The 25,245-nt window shown below is 38.7% G+C and overlaps 1 protein-coding gene across 6 annotated transcripts in view; it reads left to right on the forward strand.

Moving 5' to 3' along the window:
* Positions 1 to 25,245, forward strand: part of kmt2e (lysine (K)-specific methyltransferase 2E) — a 125,760-nt gene that overhangs the window by 39,022 nt on the left and 61,493 nt on the right. For 5 of the 6 annotated variants that reach the window (XM_072562702.1, XM_072562703.1, XM_072562706.1 and 2 more), the window contains exons 3-9: positions 5,397 to 5,511; positions 9,999 to 10,228; positions 11,471 to 11,551; positions 11,640 to 11,698; positions 13,128 to 13,300; positions 21,410 to 21,448; positions 24,750 to 24,989. In XM_072562702.1, the coding sequence (XP_072418803.1) occupies positions 5,397 to 5,511; positions 9,999 to 10,228; positions 11,471 to 11,551; positions 11,640 to 11,698; positions 13,128 to 13,300; positions 21,410 to 21,448; positions 24,750 to 24,989 (937 nt within the window). The remainder of the gene's footprint in view (positions 1 to 5,396; positions 5,512 to 9,998; positions 10,229 to 11,470; positions 11,552 to 11,639; positions 11,699 to 13,127; positions 13,301 to 21,409; positions 21,449 to 24,749; positions 24,990 to 25,245) is intronic. The other variant, XM_072562704.1, reaches the window with a different exon arrangement.

A 25,245-nucleotide genomic window follows, 5' to 3' on the forward strand; every position in this document is an offset into this window, starting at 1 on the left:
AAACTTGTGTAAGTAAAGGTAAATGGTTTGTGACTTGAAATAATTGTGACTGAACCATTTACTTTTGATTTCTGCACTAGAGATTATTGATTCATTTTGCAGTGAGCTCTAATTGAAATATGTACACTTTCTCATTACTGTTGATACATGCCACACTTTGTTCTATTCCCATTTTTCTCTTGCCCCATCTTTCATATCACTCAAACAGCATTTCTGGTGGATTTTGTTCAGTGTCTGTGTAATTAAGCCAATAAAAAAAGGAGCCCTCATACAGGTACTGTGATAAGATGACTCAATGACTGCTGTGCTCACTTCATTACCAAACAAGAAAGAAATGTATATTAAAGCAAACACCTTAAATGAGAAAGTCATCAATGTGTGTTGCAATTCAGCCTTCCACAAAGGGACGCTTGTTACAATAGGAAGTTACTCCTTTTATACTGCAATCCCTACATATCGTTCAATTATGGTAACAGGACTTCAGTGTTTTCTGATTCTAACTAAGCCAATATGATGGAAATATGCAGTATAAAAGAGATTCATCTGAAAACAAAAAAAAGCCTGTAACTTTTTTGACTTTATTAGGATGGAGAATCTGCTTTTCTTTTCAAGTTCTTAGAAAAGAAGAGGAGCTTAAATCTTGCAAACGTCAGGAAATAGACTTGTGAATTTGTTGTGCTTGCCAAACGTTAGCTTTTGAGCAATTGTGTGCATACATGCATTTTGGAACAATAGAATGTACTTTGTGGAATTGAGATTTTAATTCTGAACTTTTTGTTCCAGTAGTCAAGTTTCTTCAATGAATGCATAACCAGTAAGAATAGGTATACAGAGCAACCTCGATTATCTGAATATTAATTATCCGAATATTGGATTATCTGAAGGAGAATTTGAGATCCTGATAGAAACATTACATCAAAGAGGTGTTTCCAACACTGATTGCGCCTTTTATTTGCAATAATCAAAAACGAACCCGGGGGCACGGATGGGGGAGGCGATGCGGTGACTGGGTGGGGGCAGAGGTGGATGGGGCGGCATGGTTGGACAGGGTTGGGGGTAGGATGGGATCAGACAGGGAATGGGTTTAGAATGGGTTGGGCGTGTGCTTGGGGGCAGAGGTGGGGGATGTATGTGGGCAGGCAGGGGTGGGCCGGACGGGGTTTGGAGTGCGCACAGTGGGGGCGGAGTTGGGGGCAGCCGGGTGTGTGGTATGCTGCTGCCTAGTCTCCTGAACGGAGACTGGACTTTGCAAGTGTTCCCTGTGTCAATCCCATTGAGCTGATTGTGGAGGGGCAGGCCACAGCAGTGCTGCAGGTCCCTTACACACATGTGTATCTGCTCGGAAACAAACCCTGAGACAGAGAGGGGGAGCAAGGCAGGCAGAACGAGGAAAAAGGAAGCTTCAGAAAACTCTTGAGCTCCAGAACAGAGGCATTGAATCAATTAACCAAATAATCAATTATCCGAATGAAATAGTGCCCACCAATTTTGTTCGGATAATAGAGGTTCCTCTAAATCTACAGATGTTGATGCTGGTAATCTTGGGGAAAATTGCTATTTTCATTTAATTTAAGCTTTTATTTGTATAGTCTTGCTAAGAAATTAGTAAATGTTGCAACATTAGTTTAATTCTGCAGAAGCCTGAACAGTTTTTACTTTGGGCGGAATTATCTAGCAGTATAACAGGATGTGAGCCTAGTCACATTGGTGACCACAAGGAGATTATTGTGCTTTTCAGCAGTTGGATATAAGCAAAACGTGTTACTGTAATTTTCTACTGCTTCCGTGTTGGTTGATTGCTTTTCTGCTGATGATTTATTAATTGTCCGTCATCTCAAACTCAAAAAAAATTGATATTTGGGGCAAGTCTGATTTTATTATGTGTTCTTAACTCCATTTTTATGACTTCTTAAAAAAGTTCTGTTAAAATTCCAAATACTTAATAGTCGGTGTTCATTTACAGAATAAATTGCCATGCAGCTAACGGTTGTATACAGCATGTGAGAATCGTTGAAGGAAAGGTACTAGTGTAAAAGCAATTGCATTGTTGTTAGGTTAGTTTTATTCTTTCAAGCATTTGTATATACTCACTTTTAAAAAAAACAGTATTTTGTTTGAAATAAAATCCTGACTTTATCATTCACAGCAAATTTGAGACATAGTTTAACCAAATTTTCTTCACATTTTCAGTTAATGTCTGAGCAGTATTCAGTCAGTTTCATTACTTTTGGTCTTTTTAACGAAGATTCAGGTAAAATGTTAAAGCATAGAAATCTCTTGTGACATTTTCCACCTATCACCAATTTTTCATTTACAGGCATAAATGTTCCAAGATGATCTGTGGAAATTCTTAAGTGTAAATTGCAATTTGCACTATATTTCACTGTCATAAAAATTGTATGTAATAATTTAATAAGCTGTTTAATTGTAGAATCCTATTTGGTAGCATTGACTTTCAGAAAAGTGGTTAGGCCACCTTTGGAATATTGCCTGCTATTCTGGCCTCCATCTTACCAGAAAGATGTTGTGAAACTTGAAAGGGATCAGAAAAGATTTACAAGGACGTTGCCAGGGTTGGAGACTTTGAGCTATGGGAGATGTTGAATAGGCTGGGGTTATTTTCCCTAGAGTGTCAGATGCTGAGGGGCACCTTATAGAAGTTTATAAAATCATGAGGGGCATGGATAGACAAGGTCTTTTCCCTGAGGTGATGGAGTCTAGAACTAGGCGGCATAGGTTTAGGTTGAGAGGGGAACGATATAAAAGAGACCTAAGGGGCAACTTTTTGATGCGTGTATAGAACGAGTTATTCGAGGAAGTGGTGGAGGCTAGTACAATTGCAACACATAAAAGGCATTTGGGTTGGTATATGATTAGGAAGGGTTTGGAGGGATATGGGCTGAATACTGGCAGGTGGGACTAGATTTGGTTGGGATATCTGGTCAGATGGACGATTTGGACCGAAGGGTCTGTTTGCATGCTGTACATCTCTATGACTCTTGAGTGTAAAGGTCTTTGTAATCGCTTGATGTGTGGTTGAGTAAAACAGACCATTGTGGTCCCAGAATTGACCCTTTGTCTGACATTGTTTGCTAGGATGGAAATAGGATCACTACAGTTTGACTCAATATTTCTGGTTTAAGGAGGGACAGATGTACCAGAGCTCCCTTTCCTGATCCTGAACTCCATGAACCCTGTGAGAAATGTGCTTAGAAATGAAAGTTTTCTAACAGTTGATCAAGGCTGTCTGAAAAATAACTATGTTCAGATGAGATGGCAGAGGGCATTGGCTTCTATGGAACAGAATTTCATTGGGAAGTTGATGCATTCAGGAGGGAGGAGAAGAATGTCAGTGGTAGAAACTCCCTGAAACAGTGATTTTAATTTCATTATTTTTATTTCGTACAATTTAGTCAATGGAGAAAAATCCTGTAAATTGTTTGGTAATGTTTTATATATGATCGAAAATTTTTTTTAGCTTCTAACAACTTTTCTTTAAAGATGTAATTATTTAGCAGTTTGTGAAGTGATTTTAATGTAGCAGCACAACATGGAACATGGGAACAAGAGGCACTTGAGCCCTTTGGACTATTCTGACATTCAGTTCAACCATGATAGAACATCACAGGAAGATATATAGTGCAGTAAAACATTTCAGCAATTCGCAATGCATTTAATCAAAACCTGAATCTTCTGTGAACTGTGCCATGTAAATATTTTTGGATCACATTCTATCAACAGTACAGCGATCCTTAAGAGTATTTGTTGTTGGGGGGAGAAAAACCATTAGGTTACCTAGGTTTGCTCAGTACTGTAATTATTTTGCATAAAAAGTTTGCATCCGACATCAAACTTCGTCACAGAGTTGGATTTCGTGCTCTTGATGAGTGTCACTATCTGCAATTTGAATGCTGATGGGCCTGTTTGGCCCTTCTGTTCCTAAGCAAAGTAGCATACTTTTCCGCTAAGTCATCAGTTTTCATGTTTGTCTGTAATTAGCATTTCACAATTCTCTAATTTACATTTAAAGGGAATTCAAATAGCATTTGAGCCCATGCAGAATTAAGGTTCTCACTTAATGGTCGTCTGTCATTGTTTGTGTTTGATCTCAGTTGAGTCGCCTATAATGCTGCTTCTCCTGAAAGCATTGAATTTATAGTGCTCTAAGCATCTATCAGTAAATTATGGTTTTACACACTGTTAGCAACTGTAAACTAATGTTGAAGTGAATTCTTCTGCAATTCTTGAATCAGTGACAGAGCAGTTCCTTGGAAACAGCTATGATAATCTGCACAATAGTACTTGTTTGCCTAACAGGCAGAATTATGACACCACACAACTAATAAGGGTTCTTCACTTTCTGACTACTGCCAATTTATTTTTTAATCTAACATGCTTGCCAGTGCAAACCATTATGACAATTTTCTACTTGGCTTTTTCAGTATTTTTTTTGATGAAAACTAATATTCTACATGGGAGCATGAATTGGCCATTCGGTCTTTCGAGCCTGCTCAGTCATTTGATAAGATCATGGTTGATTTGGTTGCAGTCTCAACTCTCCCTTCCTATATGCTGTCAGCTTATAGGAAATGTCAGTTTTGTCCACATTAAAGATGTCTTTCAGCATATAATAAATACATAATGAGGAATGTTAGCATGCATCCAGTTGGCAGTACTTGGTGGCAATATCACTTCCATCCCATTGTCTGAATTTGAACTTGATTGTATTGAAGCTTTTGGAGTAACTGATATAAGAATGAAGATTATCCATTTGTTTTATATTCATTTATCTTTTTCAACAACCAAGCCCTGGTCTTAGAACATTCAGCAGCAGATTTATTGGAATTAAATAAAGTATGTATTACATATTAGAGGTAAAATAAAATCAGTTAAGTTATTCTTCATTTTGAGTGTTATTTTTGATTTTTCTTTAATTGGCCTTGTGTTGTTGTGCTTGAATTTGTTAAACAGTCATAAAAGTATGCTATGTTTCACGAAGTGTTTCATTAATAACCATATAATTGTTTAATTTTTGTTTTGCTTAAACTTGGTTTTGTTTCGTAGCGCATACTTGTCTATAATTCACATGCAAAATTGTCAAAAAAAATTAACCATTTCTGTCCTAAATTCTGCAGTGCTTCTACTTTTCCCTTAGTGAGGGTGACCCAGTGGCACGGCATGTTTCTTTAGAATTGTCATCCACCACACAATTATGGAGAAAATTAGGAACACAATTAAAGAGATTTTTTAAAAAGTTCTAGTGCAATTCTTGCTTTTGTCTGTGCCTTTTTATAACTGAGGTGTAAGCTGTATTAATTAGTTACAGTTGAAAAAAAGTATATATTTGGCAAAAATCTGGATCATAATGAATATTTCCATGTATTTTTTTCTTCTAGACCAGAATCTGTAGAAGCAAGCCCTGTGGTGGTAGAGAAGTCGAACAGTTATCCGCACCAGTTATATACCAGCAGTTCTCATCATTCACACAGTTACATTGGTTTGCCTTATGCAGTAAGTTTTGAAATTAATAAAATCACTACTTTGTTTCATGTTAAATCTGAACTCATAATTTTTCTAACCTTAACAACCACAGTGCAAGTTATACTGCTGTATCAGAAACCAGCTTCTTGGCCCATCTAACACAATGCAAATTACCATGACATTTCGTCTTGTGTAAACTTTTACTGCTTTGCTAAATGTATTGGTTTACCTAAATTAATACATTCTTGATTAACATCTGTCTAAGTTTCTGCTTAGTTTTTACTGATTTTTGTGGCTGAACGGTCAAAGCTGTTTTGTTTTTTGTGTGCGTTTTCTTGGTACAAACCTTTTGGAAGGAATGGTTTGTCACTTTAATGGATAATTCTTTTTGTGTAACGTCCAGTTGTTGGGTAAAGAGAAGGGTAATGCAATATTTGATATGTGCACATCTTTGGGTACCAGAAAGTAAAGTGTACTTGATTCAAATGAGTTGCTGCATGACAGTGAGCTCTTTATGAAGCAGATCATATGTTCTAGAATTCTCCTGATAAAAGTTCTGCAGAACATAGTTCTTTAAATTGTCATCCTGGCTTGATTATTCTCACTGCTGTAGACTAATTTATAAAAGAAATAAAGTTTAGCAGAAAGCCATTCTGTGGCTTTCCTGTTGGTTGATCTGCTTTCATCAGAATAACTAAGGTGCACATGTTTCTTATGAAATTTGAGGATCTGAGCATGGTGACAGAAAGGTTCTGTAGTTGGCCACTATGCCTTTGTATACAGAAAAAAAATACTACTGTAGATTTACATTCATGGACATCAGATAAGGATAAGATTATGAAGTGTTCTAATTTTCTTTCATAACCCCCCCACTTTTTTCACATCACACTTCCTTCACATGACACTTTTTTAAAATCATGAGCTAACTCAATTTATAACTTTCAACTTCAAAAAAAAGTTTGTCTTTAAATTTACATTTACATCTGCCTTAACTGGATCTTATTCCTGCTCATCATTGAATATGTAGGGTTTTTTACGAAAAGGTGTTAGAAAAGATGTTTTTGCTTGTCAGTAGTGTGACTTTTTCGGAAATTTGTAGAACTGAAGGACCTGGGCGTATAGGTACGTGTTTCTTTGAAATTTGCATCGCATATAGACAGACTGGTTTAAAAAAAGTATTTGGCATGCTTGCCATCATTGCTCTGTCCTTTGAGTATAGGAGTTGGGAGATCATGTTGTCCCGGATATTGGTTAGGCCTCTTGTGAAACAGTATCCAGTTCTAGTTGCCCAGTTGTGGGAACAATATTATTAAGCTAGAGATGGTTCAAAAGAGATTTATCAAGATGTCAGGTATGGGAAGATTTGAGTTATATCAAAAGGCTAGATAGGCTGGGACTTTTTCACTGGAGTGGAGGAGGTTGAGAGATGATCTATAAAAGTTTATAAAATAAAGAGGGGTATAGATAATAGTAGTTGTCTCTTTCCTAGGATGGGGGATTTCAAGATGAGGGGGCACATTTTTAATATAAGAGGAGAGAGATTGTGAGAGACGATATTTTTATACACACGGTGGTTTATGTGTGGAATGAGCTTTCCGAGGAAGTGGGTGAATGCAGATACATTAGTGTTTAAAAGACATTTGATTTGAAGATCTGGATCGCCAGGGGTTTTGGTGGGGTGGGAGTTGTTTCTGTTTCATGATCTGTCAATTACCACTCACAATCTGTCTGTTTCTTGAAGACTTCATTCTTTATTTCTTCATAAGGCTTGGTACACAGCATCCGGAAACACAGAGGTTGTGTGCATCCATATTCCTCGGAGGATCTGCACACATGGCTTAAAACAAAGACATTTTTATATTTTTCTCAAAAATACAGGCCATGATCGTATAGCACATTCAGACAATTACCAATCAATACACGATATTGCTTTATTTGACAGTTACTTGGTCTAGTGATATTTCCTGGGAACCAACTTTGTTTTCCAACACTCAGGCCACCCTTATCTCACTAACTGAGCCATTGCACCTGCATTTGAAGGTCCGTTAGAATGCCCAGTAATGTCTTATCTAGTCAAGTTATTTCTGTTCTGTAAAGGGAGCACTGTCGCTAATCTCTGTTGAAGCAGACTGTTGTTATTCTGTTATGCATCTGTAGCAGAGTTAAAAGCCATTTTATGTAGAGACAGGCCACTATAAATGCCGGAGGAAACAGCACAGAAGCGCTTCACAGGAGGCTCCCAAGCACTGAGGATGTCACCTAGACAGGGGACGAAACGTTTGCTAGACAAATTCCCAGCTCGGCGAACAGAACCACAACAGAATTGTCAATTTGCAGCTTGGAAGCCATTTTGTCATATTTGCATTGAGAAGCCATTTCATTGCCACCTAAATTATTAAGAGCATCTGTTAAGTGGTTGTTCCTGGCAACAGCTAGTTACCTCAGCCTGTATTCAGGTTTCAGATCCTCAGAATAAGTACATGAATAGGAAAGATTTGGAGGGATATGAGCCAGGAGCAGACAAGTGGGATTAGTTTAATTTGGGTTTATGTGTGGCAAGGACTGGTTGGACTGAAGGGTCTGTCTCCGTGCTTTAAGACTCCATAAACGAAACTTGATTGTTGGAGAATGCATTATTCATTGGATTAGCACAATCACTTTTTGACTCTGGAACTCTCCAGATTTAAATCTATTCTATTTATTTTTTGGTTTCTTCCGGTTGCTCCCCTGCACTGTTGCTATTCAGCAGTACTGCTTATTTTCCCCTACAGCACCTGTGTTGTGTGTGTGTGTGTAAGTGCAAGGGACTCAGTGAAGGCACCATTTATGCAAATAATTTTATTCAATATTTCCACACCAGGAAAAACCTACGTAGCCAGGGAACCAGTAACAAGATCTGGTGGGGCAATTCTTGCATTTAAATCTACTCTAAGATAGTGAAATCATTTTGCACGTGATAGCTTTAATGTTCTTTCTAATTATACAATAATTAGCAATCTCATTTCGACCTACAGAAGCATTTAAATTGAAATGACTCGCCAATACAGTTTTAGTTAATCTAAGGCAGGGTTTGGGTGCATTGGTACAGCAGAATCACAGGAGTTTCTTTATGTGACTGAAAGCTCCACGCTTGTCCTCATTGGTCAAAAAATTGAGTATAAGGGTTGGGTTGTCATTTTGCAGCTGTAGAGGACATTGAGGCCACTTTTGGAATACTGTATGCAAATGTGGTCGCTCTCTGTAGAAAGAATGTTGTTAAACTTGAGAGAGTACAGAAAATATGTACAAGGATATTGCTGAGAGTGGAGGATTTGTTAAAGAGAGAGGCAGATTGGGTTGGGGCTTTTTTTCCCCGGAACGCAGAGGCTGAGGGGTGATTTGAGAGGTTTATAAAATCATGAGGGGCATGGATGGGATAAAAAGTTGAAGTTTTTTTTCCCAACGGTAGAGGCGTCCAAAACTAGAGGACATAGGTTTTAGGTGAGAGGAGAAAGATTTAGAAAGGAACCTGATAGGTAACTTTTTGACACAAAGGGTGGTGCAAGTATGGAATGAGCTGTCAGAAGAAGTGGCGGAGATTGATACCATTACAGTGTTTAAAAGGCATCTGGATTGGTATATGAATAGGAAATGTTTAGAGGAATATGGGCCAAATGTTGGCAATGTGACAGTCCAATTGGGATGTCTGGTAAGTGCAGATGAGTCGGACTGAAGGGTCTGTTTCCATACTGTATGACTCTGATTTTTTGACTTCTGATGCCAATACTGGATTCATTCCTAAACAGTAGTTTCCTTTGAGCAAAAATAACTTAGCTAAACAATTTAGAGGAAAAATATTTGACTCAGGACCTGACTCCTTGAGCCTTCTCAGCCATTCAGTAAAACTGGCTGATCTGATTAGTCTAAATTCCAGGCTACACTTTTGAGTAATCTTTCACCTTGTTACTAACTAAGAATCTGTGTACTCCTGCATTACAAAGAAAAATTTGAAGACTCTGCTTCATCTGCCTTTTGATGAATAGAGTCTTCTGGCAAAGGCTCTACCCTTCATTAGAAATAATTTCTCCTCACCTTTCTTTTAAATGGGAAACTCCTTATTTTTAAAGAGTGACCAGTATTTCAAGATTCTCCCTCAAAAGAAAACATCTCATTCACTTTCACCTTGTCAAGACCCCTTAGCATGTCATATGCTTCAGTCAAGTCACCTCTTACTCTTTTAAACAAGGCAGATACAAACCTAGTTCGCTCGACATTTCCTTGTAAGACAACTGCTCATTCCAATATTAGATAGTAAACCACCTGTAAAAGGGTCCCAAGGCATTTACATCCTCCTTTATCTAAGGTAAACCAGTACTGTGAATAGTTCTTCAGATGTAATCTCACGAACGTCCTGTACATCTACAGCATAATCACCTATTTTTGTAATCAGTTCTTGTCTAACATAATATTTTGTTGACGCTCCTAATTACTCGATCGTTGCGTGCATTTACATTTCACTATTCCTTCAACAATTTCAGGACCACAATTATGGTGCTCGTCCTCCACCAACACCCCCAGCTTCACCCCCTCCAACTGTCGTAATAGGCAAGAATGAGGTGAGCATATTCACCACAGCTAATTTTGATGAGACTTCCAGTGCCACAACAATCAGCACTTCTGAGGATGGAAGCTATGGCACGGATGTTACCAGGTGCATCTGTGGATTTACCCATGATGATGGATACATGATCTGTTGTGATAAATGCAGGTAGGCATGCAACGACCAAACCTTTTATCTTTGTGTTCATTCACTTAGCAGTGTAATTTTGTTTTTTTTTATATAAGCTGCTACAGAGGTCTTCAAAAGTCGGGTTTGTTCACTTTTGTCACACAGACCAGAATTGGATCAGGTTTATGCTATATTAGCAGACCTCAAATGTGGCATTAGTGAGGCTGCTAGAATTGGCCTCAGCACCCATGTTATGGTTTGACAACAGACTTCCTCTGTCAAAATTACTGTAGTAAGGAAGGACAGTTGCAGCTATACTTTGCCAATGGTTAAGCACTTGATGGTGCACTTGTTTATAGAATCATAGAATTCCTCGTGTGGAGCCAAGCCATTTGGCCCATCAAGTCTACACCAACCCTCTGAACAGCATCCCACCCAGACCTATCGCCCTACCTTATTCCTGTAACCCTGCATTTTCCTGGTCACAATGTGCAATTTGGTACAGGTAACATCCACGTTTGTTCTCATGGGAATAAAAGTAACACAGGAAAGTTGAGAAAGGCTCCCAGTGCCTGTGGATCTGTATTATCGAAGAGAAAGAAAAAATGTTGAGAAAATCAAGTGCCTCATCTGGTCCTTACTAATATATGTTTTTAAAATATGCTAATTTGGAATTTTAGGCTATCTCCCAAGGGGATGTCCGCAGTAAGATATGCTAGTTTGAAACTTAGATTACTTTTTTTAACGCTCCCTTGACTTTTATAACACTTACGTTGTAACATTTTAAGATTTAAAACAAATGATAAATACTTTATTAGATAATTAGGTTGAGTTTACTTTTTTTAAACTGATTGTTGTGATGAAAATTCATGTAAATTCACCCAGCTTTAATGGGCTGTTAATGAATTATGCATGAGTATCATTCCCAGGGACTAATGAGAATGATGCCATTGCAAAGTATGGAGAATAGGTTGTTAAAGACTTGGGTTTATATCTTTAGACCCTGAATTGATACAGCAAATAATTTAGAGCTTTCATTAGGGCAAGCATTGTATTCATTGTGCGGCCTTTTATGTTAAATATAAGCAGTACGCAAAGTTATGATTTTTTAAAAATCATCAAAAACGAAAATTAGTAAACAATTGATTTGCATGGTAACAGATGAAATAATCAAAAAGATAGGTATTGATTTGGGATAAAATTATTATTATATAATGCAATAATGCTTAATTTTGACAATGAAGTTTTCAATTGAATGTGTTCCTTTAATTATTTTCTTAGTGTTTGGCAACACATAGATTGTATGGGTATCGATAGACAGCATATTCCAGAAACATATCTTTGTGATCGTTGTCAGCCTCGGTGAGTACAGTATATCTGAGAGAACTCTTTTTAAAATGATTGTAAAATTGTTCATAAATCTCGGATAACTGTAATGCTGTCCCTCCAGGTGTTTGGATAGAGACAGAGCTGTGTTGCTACAAACAAAGAAAAGGGAAAATATGTCAGGTATGTGTGAATATATGATGAAGAGAAATGTTGTAACTGGATTTTAATATTGAAGCCCTGAGAACCACTTGCATGCTCTTCAGAAACAAACCACCAGTTGGAGAATTAGTTCCAACTTATAATCTAAACGACACCACTCACACTTGATCATAGCTTTTATATTTCTAACAAAGTGATTTTAATATTGCACTAATTCATATTAGCTCAAATATTCAAAAACACTTTGTAGCTACTTGTTTTTCAATGGTGTACACTATCTACACTCTTACTAATGAGTCAAAATACTTCATGAATATCCCTGGCAGTCCTTCATTCTTTTATGTATTCCATTCTAAGTTATGAAACAGATATGAAATACAAGAACACAATTTTGGAAAGTGATAATCTGGCACAGTTGCACATTTTGACTTCAATCCTACTATTTAAGATATTGGATATAGTAGTATGAATTGTTTTAATTGCTGAATCCCTGACAAAAAGCTATGAAGACTTTAACATGTATTGTTTTGGGAGGTAAGTTTATCTTGTGTGTTTCTATCAGTTTTTTTTTGTGTGGAACGTTTTATTTTAATCTGGTTTTATACATGAAATAAACTTCTACATTATGATAACTGAAATAGTTGTCTTATTTATTCTTTAGTTAAATGTGTCTCCATTTATCAGTGTCAAATTAAGAATGTGCTCACATGCATGTGTGACAGGTCAGATTTGCAGTTTTGATTTTTTATAAAGTATAACCTCGATCATCTAGCATAATAAAGACAGTTTGCAACCATGTCTTGCAGTGTACTGCAAAAATGCCAATTGGTGGATAATTGAGAACAACCAATTACTAAACATTTGATTGCTTTCATTCAGTGATATAAACCTCAATATAGGTTTAGCATTGCAACTTCGAACTAAGCAACTGATTTGATTACTCTGTCATTTCCTTACTTGTGATTTCATGAGGCAGAGCTACAGACCAGTGGCAATCTCAGAACTTCATTTGACATAATTAAATGGCTGACTTTAAAATGAACAAAAACCAAAAGAACTGTAAATCAGAGACAAAAATAGAAATTGCTGGAAAAGCTCAGCAGCTCTGGCAGCATTTGTGGAGAGAAATCAGATCTGAGGAAGGGGCACTTGACCCGAAACCTCTGATTTCTGTCTACAGATACTGCCAGACATCCAGACATAGTTGCAGCAGTAGTTAGACGACAAAGAAGCTGTTGACATCCTTGATTTCTGCTACCCTCCCTTCAGCTGAGTAAAATCTTGCTACTGGATAAGGCAAATATTTGACATGAAGGCAATTGAGGTTCTATTCTATAATTTTTTTTTAACAAAAGTTCTATCTGTTTGTTATGCAAAATATTAGGGGTAATGTGTTTTCAAAAAATATTGATTACAGTGCTTTATAAGATTTTCATTTTAATTTAAATAGATGGAGACACCAGCGCAACTGAAAGCGGAGATGAGGTACCTGTGGAGCTATATACTGCCTTTCAGCAGACTCCTACGACGATCACATTGACCGCCACTAGGGTAACAAAGGTAAATGAGAAAAAGCGAAAGAAAAGTGGAGAAAAGGAGCAGTTTGCTGCAAAATCTAGAAAGGCAAGTAGATTTGTTTTCCTCCACTAGAGAGGCCTGCATAATTTGACAGCTAGCTCATTTAATACTGGAAATCTTAGGGCATTAAATATGTTGCATTTTCAGTAAAATCATATACAGAAATTATTTTAGAATGTTGTGAAAATCTTGCATTCTCTGAATTATTTAGTTTACTATTAGCAAAGTGTCAAATAATAACAAGTTTAGCCTCCTTGGTTCAGCTGCTGTAGTAATATGGAAATACTTATTAAAATTGCACACGTATTAGAAGGATAAAGTTAAACCATTCAATTGATACCAAAATTTAAACTTGGCTTGTATTCCCTTGAGTTTAGAAAGTTGATGTCAGACCTAATCAAGATGTTTTAAGTGAGAGTAGAATTCAACAGCGGAAATTCAATACCTGAGATACACAGAAAATATTCACTCTGAACGCGGAGTTTAGTCAATGGGGAACTATCTTGAAATTAGAGTCAGGTCATTCAGGAATGGCAGGGAGCGTTTTTACACAAAGACTACTGAACATATGAAATTTTCTTCCCCAAAATGCTGTGAATTTTGGGTTATTTAAAATATTCAAGGCTGTGATTAGCATTTGTTAGGTAAAATGTGTCAAGAGATTCAGGTTAAAATTGGATAAATGGAGTTGAACAACAAACCATGATCTAATTGAATAGCAGAACAGGCTTAAGGAGCTGAATGGCATAGTCAGATTTTTATGTCCTTAATTTTTCTTACCTATTTAGTTCTAATTTTTGTGTTTTTTTTCTTTATCTCCCCTTTAAATTTTTATAAAAATTATTTGGGCTGGCATGAAGGTTGATTAGTTATCACTACTGCCTCACAGTGCCATGGACCCGGGTTTGATTCCACCCTTGGGTGACTGCGCATTCTCTCTATGCCTGCGTGGGTTTCCTCCGGCAGTCCACGGATGTGCCGGTTAGGTGGATTGCCCATAGTATCCAGGGGTGTGTAGGCAAGGTGGGTTAGCCATGGGAAATGCAGTGCTATAGTGACAGGAGACATGTCTGGTGGGCTGCTCTTTCGAGGATTGGTGTGGACTTGATGGGCTGAATGGCCTGCTTCCAACTATACAGATTCAGTGATTTCAAATATTGTATTTCTTTTATTTTTAGTGTTCTCAAAGGCCACTTAGTTTCTGCGTCTATGAGCTCCCACTGTCTGCTTTGTAAAGAGAAATAACTTTGGAAACATGATTGTCCAGCTGAAAGTCTACACTCGAGGCTTTTTTTTCAGAGCTGAACTTGTGCAAGGAAACTATAAGCAAGAGTGCTATTTTTGCATATTCTGTGCACGTTTAGTTTGCACTGCAGTTACATTGAGATAATTCATTGATATTGCAGAAGTTAGATGTAATATTTTCTAATCCCAATACTTAGCTAACTATTGTGATTCTGTTCGCCGAGCTTGGAATTTGTGTTGCAGACGTTTCGTCCCCTGTCTAGGTGACATCCTCAGTGCTTGGGAGCCTTCTGTGAAGCGCTTCTATGTTGTTTCCTCCAGCATTTATATTGGTTTGTCCCTGCCGCTTCCGGTTGTCAGTTCCAGCTGTCCGCTGCAGTGGCCGGTATATTGGGTCCAGGTCGATGTGCTTGTTGATTGAATCTGTGGATGAGTGCCATGCCTCTAGGAACTCCCTGGCTGTTCTCTGTTTGGCTTTTCTTATAATAGTAGCACAAAACACTACATAGGACAAACAGGAAGACAGCTAACGATCCGTATCCATGAACAACAACTAGCCATGAAACGACACGATCAGCTATCCTTAATAGCCACACAAGCAGATGGCAAGCAACATGTGTTCGACTGGGACAACACTACTATTATAGGACAAGCCAAACAGAGAACAGCCAGGGAATTCCTAGAGGCATGGCACTCATCCACAGACTCTATCAACAAACACATCAACCTGGACCCAATATACCGGCCACTGCAGCTGACAGCTGGAACTGACAACTGGAAGCGGCAGAGACAAACCACTATAAATGCCAAAGGAAACAACATCGAAGCGCTTCACAGGAGGCTCCCAAGCACTGAGGATGTCACCTAGACGGGATGAAACGTCTGCAACACGTATTCCCAGCTCGGCAAACAGAACCACAACAATGAGCACCCGAGCTACAAATCTTCTCACAAACCTTGAACTTAGGTAACTATTATAAAATAGTTGTCAGATATCCTTTTTATTTTAAGGTAGATGATGAGACCTTTACCTGAAAGGAGGTTCATACAGGGGAACCTCGATTATCTGAACTTGATGGGCACTATTTCGGTCGGATAATCGATTATTCGGTTAATTGATCAAATGCCTTTCCTTTGGGGCTCAGAGCTTTTAAAGTCTGCTCCCCGTACAGGAGACTAGCAGCAGCACACAGAGCACGAGCCCCGCCCCTCACCTCTGTGCAACACGCCCCCTGACCCTAAAACCCCTGGTCCCTGTCCCCAACCCCATTCAACACTGCCCCCGTCCCCAACGCCCCCAACCCTGTTGATCATTGCCCGCACCCCCAACCCCGTGTGACACGCCACCCCCCCAGCTCCTGACCCCGTGCAACACTGCCCCCTCACAACACCACCACCACCGCCCCCCCCCCCCCCCCCAAACCCCACCCAACACTGCCCTGCTGCTCCCGACCATGTGCAACACTCATTCCGCTCCCCCCCCCCCCCCAACCCGGGTAGGATATACCCGTGTGTAAAACCCCAGGGAAAGTGTGAGGAGAGAGAGCGTATGGACAGACAGTCATTTGGAGACAATGCCTGTTTAATCACTGTTGGAAACACGTCTTTGATGTGACGTTTCCATCGGGACCTGGAGATCTCTTTCGGATGATCCAATTTTCTGATAATTGGTATTCGGATAATGAAGTTTCCTCTGTACTACTGTAATTTTGGATGGTTCTGATATTTATAGAAAAATTCATAATATATGAAAATATGTGGGAATCTTTAGAGGCATTTTGTTCATGATATTCCTAATCAACCTGATCAAAGATGTTTTTATGCACAGGTTGATTAGAAAAATAGGAACAGAGCTGATGAATAGGTGTGATATGAACCTGGGCTTCCTGGCTCAGAGGTAGGGCCATTACCACTATGCCACAATAGTCCCAGCCTCTTGGTTCCAGATTTCTTTTTAGTCAACCTGTCCATGGATGTTATGGCCCACCTCTGTAGCGGGTGGAACTGGAACTTGAGCCTTCTAGCTCTGAGATAAGAACATTACCACTACGACGCAAAAGCCATTTTACTGCACCTGTTATTTTCATGCAGTTTCCCATTCGAATATTGACCAGATCTGGGTCTGCTTAACTTCTGAGATGAGACAAGATCGAACATTTTCAGACCACTATGGGCATAGACAAACTCTTTATTATAGATATTTTCTAATCAACTTGTTCAGAGATGTTATTACACAGCTCTGGAGCTGGTGGGGCTTAAACTCCAGCTTTCTGGATGACAAGCAGGACGTGATCATTGGACTACACGAGCCTTTTAAGGTCCTTTGTTCCTATTATTCTAATCAACCTGGTCAGAGATGTTATTACGTACTTCTGGAGCAGGTGTGACTTGAACCCGGGCCACCCAGTCCAGGGTAGGAACGCTATCACTGTGTCTCAGGAGGTCCCTAAAGCTGCTTTGTTCCATGGTGGACAGTGAATAACCAACATCTGAGGCTATTGATGATGTTTGGGGAATTGAAGAAGTAAGTGGTGAACTCTTTAGTTTAATGAACTATCGCTTGTTAATAAAGTGTACATGTAAGTAAGTGTACTTTTGACTGCTAATTGGAGAAAACAGATAGAAACAGAGCAAAGGAAATTAGACTTTTTATCATGTATATTTAATGAGGTCTGAGTATCACTGGCAAGGCCATTATTTGTTGCTGTACCTAGTTGCCCTTGAGAGGGTGTTTGTGAGTTGCCTTCTTGAATTGTTGCAATCCATCTGGTGTAGATACAACCACAATACTAATTTTCTTTCTCTAATAATGTTAAAATGATTTGTTGTAAACATTTTCCCATCTGTCATTGTTTTACAGTGGAATGTAATGTGCTGTGCAAGTGATTTTCTGTTACTGCATATGAGTTTAATTTCTTTATTAAGTCAAGCATTTATAACGCTCAGGTTTTAGCCACGTTTTAAAAAAAGACTGGTGGGAAAACGTTTTTGCTACAGAATCTGCTTGGGCAACTCTGGACTTCTATATTAAATAGTCTCCTATCACTATACTTAATTGTGAATATTTGTTGATACAGTGGGCAAGACCACATTGATATCATTCAGCCTGTTCTATCATTTTCAAAAATCGTTGTTGGTAAAAATTGTCAACAGTCGTGGACAAGTTTCGTGGCAAGCAAATGAATTTTTTTCATTCTTTAATGGGATCTGGACATTGCTGGTGAGATGCGTTCTTTGAACTGCTGCGATCCATGTGATATGCATAAGCTAAATGCTATTAGGGAGGGAGTTCCAGCATTTGCACCAACAGCAAAATAGCAATGATATAGTTCCATGAGATAATTGTGTGTGGCTTTGCGGGGAGCTGAAATCCTTCTAAGTGATGGCAGTTGCAGCTTTGGAAGGTGTTATCAAAGGAACCTTTTGAATTTCTACAGTGCATCTATTAAATGGTACTGCTGCCTCTGCACATCAGTGGTGGTGGTTATGGAGCAAATGAGACTTGAACCCAAGCCTTCTGGCCAGAGGTAGAGACACTACTACTGCACCACAAAAGCTCCTTCAGGGAGTTTATATACTATTCCAATTATGTTAGAATCAAAGTGCTGTGCCCAACAGGACTGATAGTATCAGGATGGACTGGAACCTAGGATATTACAATATTTGCACAGGATAACCATTACTATGCAAACCAACCAAGAAATGGAGGAGACCATTGCCACAATCAAATGGCCCTAGACATCATTCACTCACCCCTTTGCAGAAGAAAAGAAAATCTTCCACATTAGTTTGGGATCGAGGGGCACCCTGACTTGATGGAATGCACCCTTTCTGGCTGTAGAGAAACAACATCGACACTCAGCTTCTGTCTCGTATATACCCGTCAAAATGCATGCTAGCAGAATGTCCTCAGGAGATCTGTCTGTGATAATGTTTACTGGAATAAAATATGTGACTCGCATATCTGTAATAAACTTGCTTTCCCACTTGGTATGTTTAGCATCTGATGATCTTTCTAACCTCCTAATTGATGCTCTGTTTGAAAGCCACATTTCAAGGGAGGTGGTTCTCTCTCGCTGGAGATGAGAATTGTCTGACCTGTGAGTACAGCCCAAACCTGATGTTGTTCAGATGTCTTTGGTGATCTATTGCCCTCTACTATTTTTTTTGTCCTTCCTCTCTCTCGCATACCATTCTGGAAATGGAGCAGAAGCAGAATTTGAAGGGAGGTGGTGACATAGTGGTAATGACCTACTGCTTTGGTAATCCAGAGACACAGATTGGCTCCTGTCGTTGCCATCTTGGTGTTTCCATGGTGCTGAGATGGAAATTTTACTTTTTGTTTTAAAACACCTATTTGGCACTGAACTTGTGAACAGTAATGAAGAAAGTAAAACTTGGTGTGTTGGGCAACCCTGCTGAAGTTATGTTTGACATACAAGGAATATTTCTATGCAAGCCTCCTCAATATTTAATGCAGTTCTTTTACCTGTCTTACACTTCGCAGCTGAAGGCTTTATTCTGTTGCAAACTTTCTCAGTTGCCATCAGTTTACCTGAAACTAATTGTGATAGGTTCTTCAGGGATTAGTGAACATAGCTCTACTGTTTGACATAATAAAGCAGTAATGGGGAAGTCATGTTTGTTGTACTCCGTTGTAAAGCTATTCTAATTTTGAACAACATTATTTTTCAAGTTCAGCCTTGGTATTTAATTTTACTGCTGTTTGTAAATCATCAACATTAAAACACTTTATAAATTAATATGAAAATCACATTAGAAGGGTCTTTGTACAAAAGTAATAATATGTGCAGCCTGTCTGCAACTACTGTGTTGTAACATAAGGGATAGCATGTTTGAAACAGAAATATAGTATTTAGAAATAAAATAGTGCCCACATCTGAAGATAACTCTGGTACCTTAAGGCTACTTTTGAAGGTTTCCAAAATCTTTGGTTTTAGAAATAGGACAATAGAGTTTTTTTAAAAAGTTACACTGATAAATCACTGGTAGGCCCCAGCTTAGAATATTGCCTCTAATTCTGGCATCAGACTTTTAGGAAGATATCAAGACTTTGGAGAGAACAGTGGGCTGTTAATAGACTAAAGACCAGTAATGGAGGATTTAAATATGTGGAAGGAGTGCTAAAGCTGGGGTGGTTCTTCTTTTGAGCAGGGAATGCTCCCAAATATGGATGTCCCAAATAAATCTTTCAAAGAAGAAATGAAAGAGAAATTACTCCGTGATGAATGGTCAGTAATCAGATTTAAGATGAATTTGCGAATGAACAAGAAGAATTTTGTTTTAACACACCAAGTTGTTATTGTAAATAAATCTGTGGCTAGAAAGTAAATCCAAACAGCTTTAGTAATTGACCTACTTTTCTGTGCTGACTGCCTGAATTTAGCACTCCTTTGATCATCAGTTTGGGGTGCAACTCTCTAATTGTTTCCAAAATCTATGGCAAATACTGCAGTTGTTTTTGTGTTATTCTGTTGAATACAGAGGTCCTCAGGAATTCAAGGTTTGTCTTTTAATAAATTTTTCAAGCCTGTTTGTAAGTGGAGGCTTTATAAATTAGTGTAAAGTTACCTAGCATAAATAACTATGATCTTCCTGATTCTTAATGTTCAAGTTTCCCAGCCTAGGTTTCATTTTACGTTGGCTTAACACATTATTGTTTCTTTATTGCTGTTAAATGGTGCTTCTCTGGTGATTCCATGTGTTAAAACTGCAGGTGTATTTTAACAGAGTTGTAGACTGTTGCACATCTGACTATCTAGGTTGTAAATTTTTTCAGGGATAGGATATTTATTTGATTTTTTCCTCTCTTCTCTTGCCCCCAGCAAGGGCTTAAATGAACATTTAGTTGTGAAGATTTGAATTCTGTCATACAGAAATGGGGAAAGCTGTTCTTTCTCTGTGCAAGTGATTGGGGCCAGTTGTACGACTCATCCTTCTGGTTAGCAAGGTTGCATTGTTGAACTCAATCCAGGCTTACGTTCCATGCAAAACCAATCAAAAGTTTAATCTGCTGGATGCTGTTGTGTGTTATCTCGGAGAAAATGTTAGGGACATCTGAAATTGTCATGTATGGTTTGTGGTTTTTGCTGAGTCTGGCAATATTGCTGTGGCCAGTGTGCTTTCTGTCCTTGAGATTTGAGGAACTCAATTTGCACAATTTGATGATAATAGCCTCTTTAAGAGTATGTTCTATTTTGTTTGTATAATTAATCATTTGGCTTGATAATGTTAGGACTATGTTCAGCAAAATGCATGTAAAAGCAGGAAATGTAATTGAACAAGTTATTATTTCTGTCTAGTGAGAAAGTATACTTTTCATTATAGGTACTCTTGAGGGATGAAGGTCAAGAAAGAGAGAAGGGCAAATAGAAAATAAAAATTTAATGTTTAAAGACAAAATGTGTAACTGGAATGAGGACAATGAAAATAGGATATAGAAGTGGTAGATGAAAAAGCAGACACATGAAGAGAGTTTGGATTTTACACAGTTGCTTGCTTTCATGATCTTGGAGATTTCTAAGAATTTCACCTACTTGATTTGTGTTGTGGCATTTTGGGTTACCTTTCAAATTGAGGTCTCAAATGCATTGCTGTTGCAGAAATATTAAATAGTCAGTCTTCGACGTGGTCTACTAGTGTTTCTAAACCTGGTCACCAATGAGAATTCTGCTAAAATAAAAGAATTAAGCAGATCAGAACTTCATGAGAAACCCTGTACAAATGGTATTCATGTTATTGCTTTACAAAATTGTGATATGGAAATCTTAATTTGGTTGGGGAAGAGCACTGAGCAAAGATAAAGCATAAAGCCGAGAGGAGAGACATTCTTGCATGTTCTAATATATGGCTTCTATTAAGTAAATAGATAAATTTCATATCTTTCAGCCTTTCCGAGAAGGATCCAGAAAATCTTCAAGAGTAAAGGTAAGAAGAATTTATGCTATTACATTGATCTTATATGTTGAATATTATAAAAATACTGTGCACCTCCATATGTATACACAATTAAAATAGAGTCATAGAGATAGACAGCATGGAAGGAGACCTTCTGGTCCAATTCGTCTACGCTGACCAGATACCCTATTATAAATCTAGTGGCATTTGCTGGCATTTGGCCATGTCCCCCTCAAACCTTGTTATTCATACACCCATCCAGATACCTTTTAAATGTTGTAATTGTACCAGCCAACACCACTTCCTCTGGCAGCTCAAGCCATACACACACCCTCTGCGTAAAAAAGTTCACCCTTAGGTCCCTTTTCAATCTCCTCGCACCTTGAACATATGCCCTCTCGTTTTGGACACTCCCACCCTGGGGAAAATACCGTATCTATTTATCCTATGATTATTCTATCCTCTCATGATCTTATAAACTTCTGTAAGATCAACCCTTGGCCTACAATGTTTCAGGGAAAATAGCCACAGCCTATTCAGCCTCTCCCTCGAGCTCAGACCCTCCAAACCTGGCAACATTCTTGTAAAGCTTTACTGAAATCTTTCAAGATTCACAAAATTGTTCCTTCAGGAGGGAGACCAGAATTGCCCTGATTTGCCTTTCCAAAATGCAGCACCTTGCATTTATCTAAACTCCACCTGCCACTCTTTGGCTAATTGGCCCATCTGATCAAGATCCCATTGTACACTGAAGTAACTCTCTTCACTGTGCATACATCTCTAATTTGGTGTCATTTGCAAACTTATTAACGATACCTCCTATGTTCACAACCAAATCATTTATATAAAGGACAAAAAGCAGTGGACCAGCACCAGCCCTTGTGGCTCACCGTTGGCCACAGACCTCCAGTCTGAAAAGAAACCCTCCACCACCACCCTCTGTCTTCTACCTTTGGGCTCATTCTGTATCCAAATGGCTAGTTATCTCTTTATTGCACGTGATCTAGTCTTGTTAACTAGTCTAACATGAGGAACCTTGTTGAACGTCTTACTGAAGTCCATATTGATGAAGTCCACCGCTATGCCCTCATCAATCCTCTTCGTTAGTTTTTCAAAATACTCAATCATCTCAGTGAGACACAACTACCCCCGTCATGTTGAATATCCCTAATCAGTCACTGCCTTTCCAAATACATGTAAATTCTGTCCCTTAGAATTACCACCACCGATGTCAGGCTCACTGGTCTATGTTCCCTGGCTTTTCCTTACCATCTTTCTTAAATAGTGGTACAACATTGGCCAACCTCCAGTCTTCCAGCACCTCACCTGATCCAAACTGGACATGACAGCTCTAACTCAACTGCTTAACCACAGCACTCATCAACACACAGGAGTGGGACCAGAATTAGTGTATGATTTAGTGTGTGGATGTACCTACAAGAGAAGGTGCAAACCTACTCTTGGGAAATAAGGCAGGGCAAGTGACTGAGTTGTTAGTAGGGACCACTTCAGGGCCAGTGACCATATTAGTTTTAAAATAGTAGTGGAAAAGGATCTAAAAATTTAAAGTTCTAAATTAGAGGAAGGCCAATTTTGAGGATAGCAACGATGTGGAGGTGTTGGTGTTGGACTGGGATGGACAAAGTTTAAAGTCACACAACACCAGGTTATAATCAAACAGGTTTATTTGTAAGTACTAGCTTTCGGAGTGCTGCTCCTGATGAAGGAACAGTGCGCCAAAAGCTAGTACTTTCAAAAAAAAGCCTGCTGGACTATAACCTGGTGTTGTGAGATTTTTAATTTTAATGGTATTAGACAAAAGCTTTCAAAACTTGATTGGGGGGGCGGATGTTCGCAGGTTAAGGGATGGCTGGAAACTGGGAAACATTCAAAAATGAGATTACACGAGTCCAGAGGCAGTATCTTCCTGTTAGAGTGAAGGGCAAGGCTAGTAGGTGTACAGAATGGATGACTACAGAAATTAAGGCTTTGGTCAACAAAAAGAAGTATATGTCAGGTATAGACAGCAGAGATCGAGGGAATTATATAAAGGCAATAGAAGTACACTTACGAGGGAGATCAGGAGGGCCAAAAGGGAACCTCACATAGCTTTGGCAAATAGGGTTAAGGGGAATCCAAAGGTTTTCTTCAAATACATTAAGGGAAAAAAGGGCAACTAGGGAGAGAGTACGGCTCCTCAAAGATCAGCAAGTCAGCCTACATGTGGAATTGCAGGAGATGGGGGAGATACTAAATGAGCATTTTGGATCAATGTTTACTGTGGAGGAGGAGATGGAAGATAAAGATCATGGATAAATAAATAGCGACATCATACTAATTCTGGTCCCACTCCTGTGTGTTGATGAGTGCTGTGGTTAAGCAGTTGAGTTATAGCTGTCACATGTTTGGGTGGAATCTTCAGGAAAATAAGCGATCATTTCCTTAAAAGTCATGTTTGTGTGCTTTTACGATGTGGAGGCATTACTTAACTGGGTTTTCATCAATGAAGCAAATATCATGAGCAGGTAACATGATTTCTGCTCCTATCTGATTTTTGGCTTTGGCAAAAAGTAATGCTCAAAAGGAAAGTCACTGAATTGAATTTCAGATAATATATTTGAAAAAGGATCTTACATTGCTATTTACAATTCCTTTCATTAGAAGAGGTCAGTAAACATATAAGTGTGAGAAACGGTCATATTTTCAGTTCTTGAAAATGAACAGGTGTTATTTATAAATTTATTGTAATTCTTACTTATTTCATTTAATCTTTGTCCTAAATTAGTTACTAATTGGTTAACTTTAATAATGCCCTACATGTGGAAGTAAAATTAGGTTAGATCAGATTCCCTACAGTGCGGAAACAGGCCCTTCAGCCCAACAAATCCACACTGACCCTCCAAAGAGTAACCCACCCAGACCCATATCCCTTTGACTAGTGCATCTAACACTATGGGCAATTTAGTATGGTCAATTCACCTGACCCCATCTTTGGACTATGGGAGGAAACCGGAGCACCCAGAGGAAACTCGTGGAGAAGCAGGAAGAATGTTCCAACCCCACACAGACAGACGCCCGAGGCTGGAATTGAAACTGGGTCCCTGGCGCTGTGAGGCAGCAGTGCTAGCCACTGTGCCGCCTTGCTGCAAACTTTTGCATGCATGCAGTTCTCAGGCTTAATATTTTAGTATTGTGGGTTGGTGTAAATAGAAAATGTTATTGTATTTATTGTCCTAAATGTATGTTGTGCATGTGCGAATGCAAGATGAGGGAGAGAAACAAATTCAAGGGATGTACATGCATTGATTTGTGTTGTTGCTTTCTTGTTCAGCAATGTTCAGTATCAGAAACCGATGTTGTTGATAATGCCAGTTTTGTGTGGGAAAACAAAATCAAAACCTGGATGGATCGCTATGAGGAAGCAGATGGGAATCAGTATAGTGAGGATATCCAAAATATTCTTGAAGCACATCGACTAGCAGTAGAGATAACTGATGGACATGAGAAAATGGAAGTGGTCAGTAGATCAGACCTAAACACCAACCTTACAGCCTTTAAGCCTCCAATTGAGGTAAGAAATAACCTTCACAGTTCAACAGTCAGTAATTTTGTTCAAAGAACAACTCATCCTGAACTTATTTTCATTGCAAACAGCATTTGTTTTCCCTTTTTATTTCCATGTCATTCTGTGTTTTTGTTTCTCTTCCTTTGCCTCCCGAATATTATGACACGCTACTCCCAGGTAGCCTTCCTTTTCCATTATTCACACCTTTTCTAACTCCTGAATCTCTAATCATAAAACCTGCCAGTGCAATTTGCAATACAAA

This window comes from Chiloscyllium punctatum, chromosome 44, assembly GCF_047496795.1.
Source record: "Chiloscyllium punctatum isolate Juve2018m chromosome 44, sChiPun1.3, whole genome shotgun sequence".
Taxonomy (NCBI): Eukaryota; Metazoa; Chordata; class Chondrichthyes; order Orectolobiformes; family Hemiscylliidae; genus Chiloscyllium; species Chiloscyllium punctatum.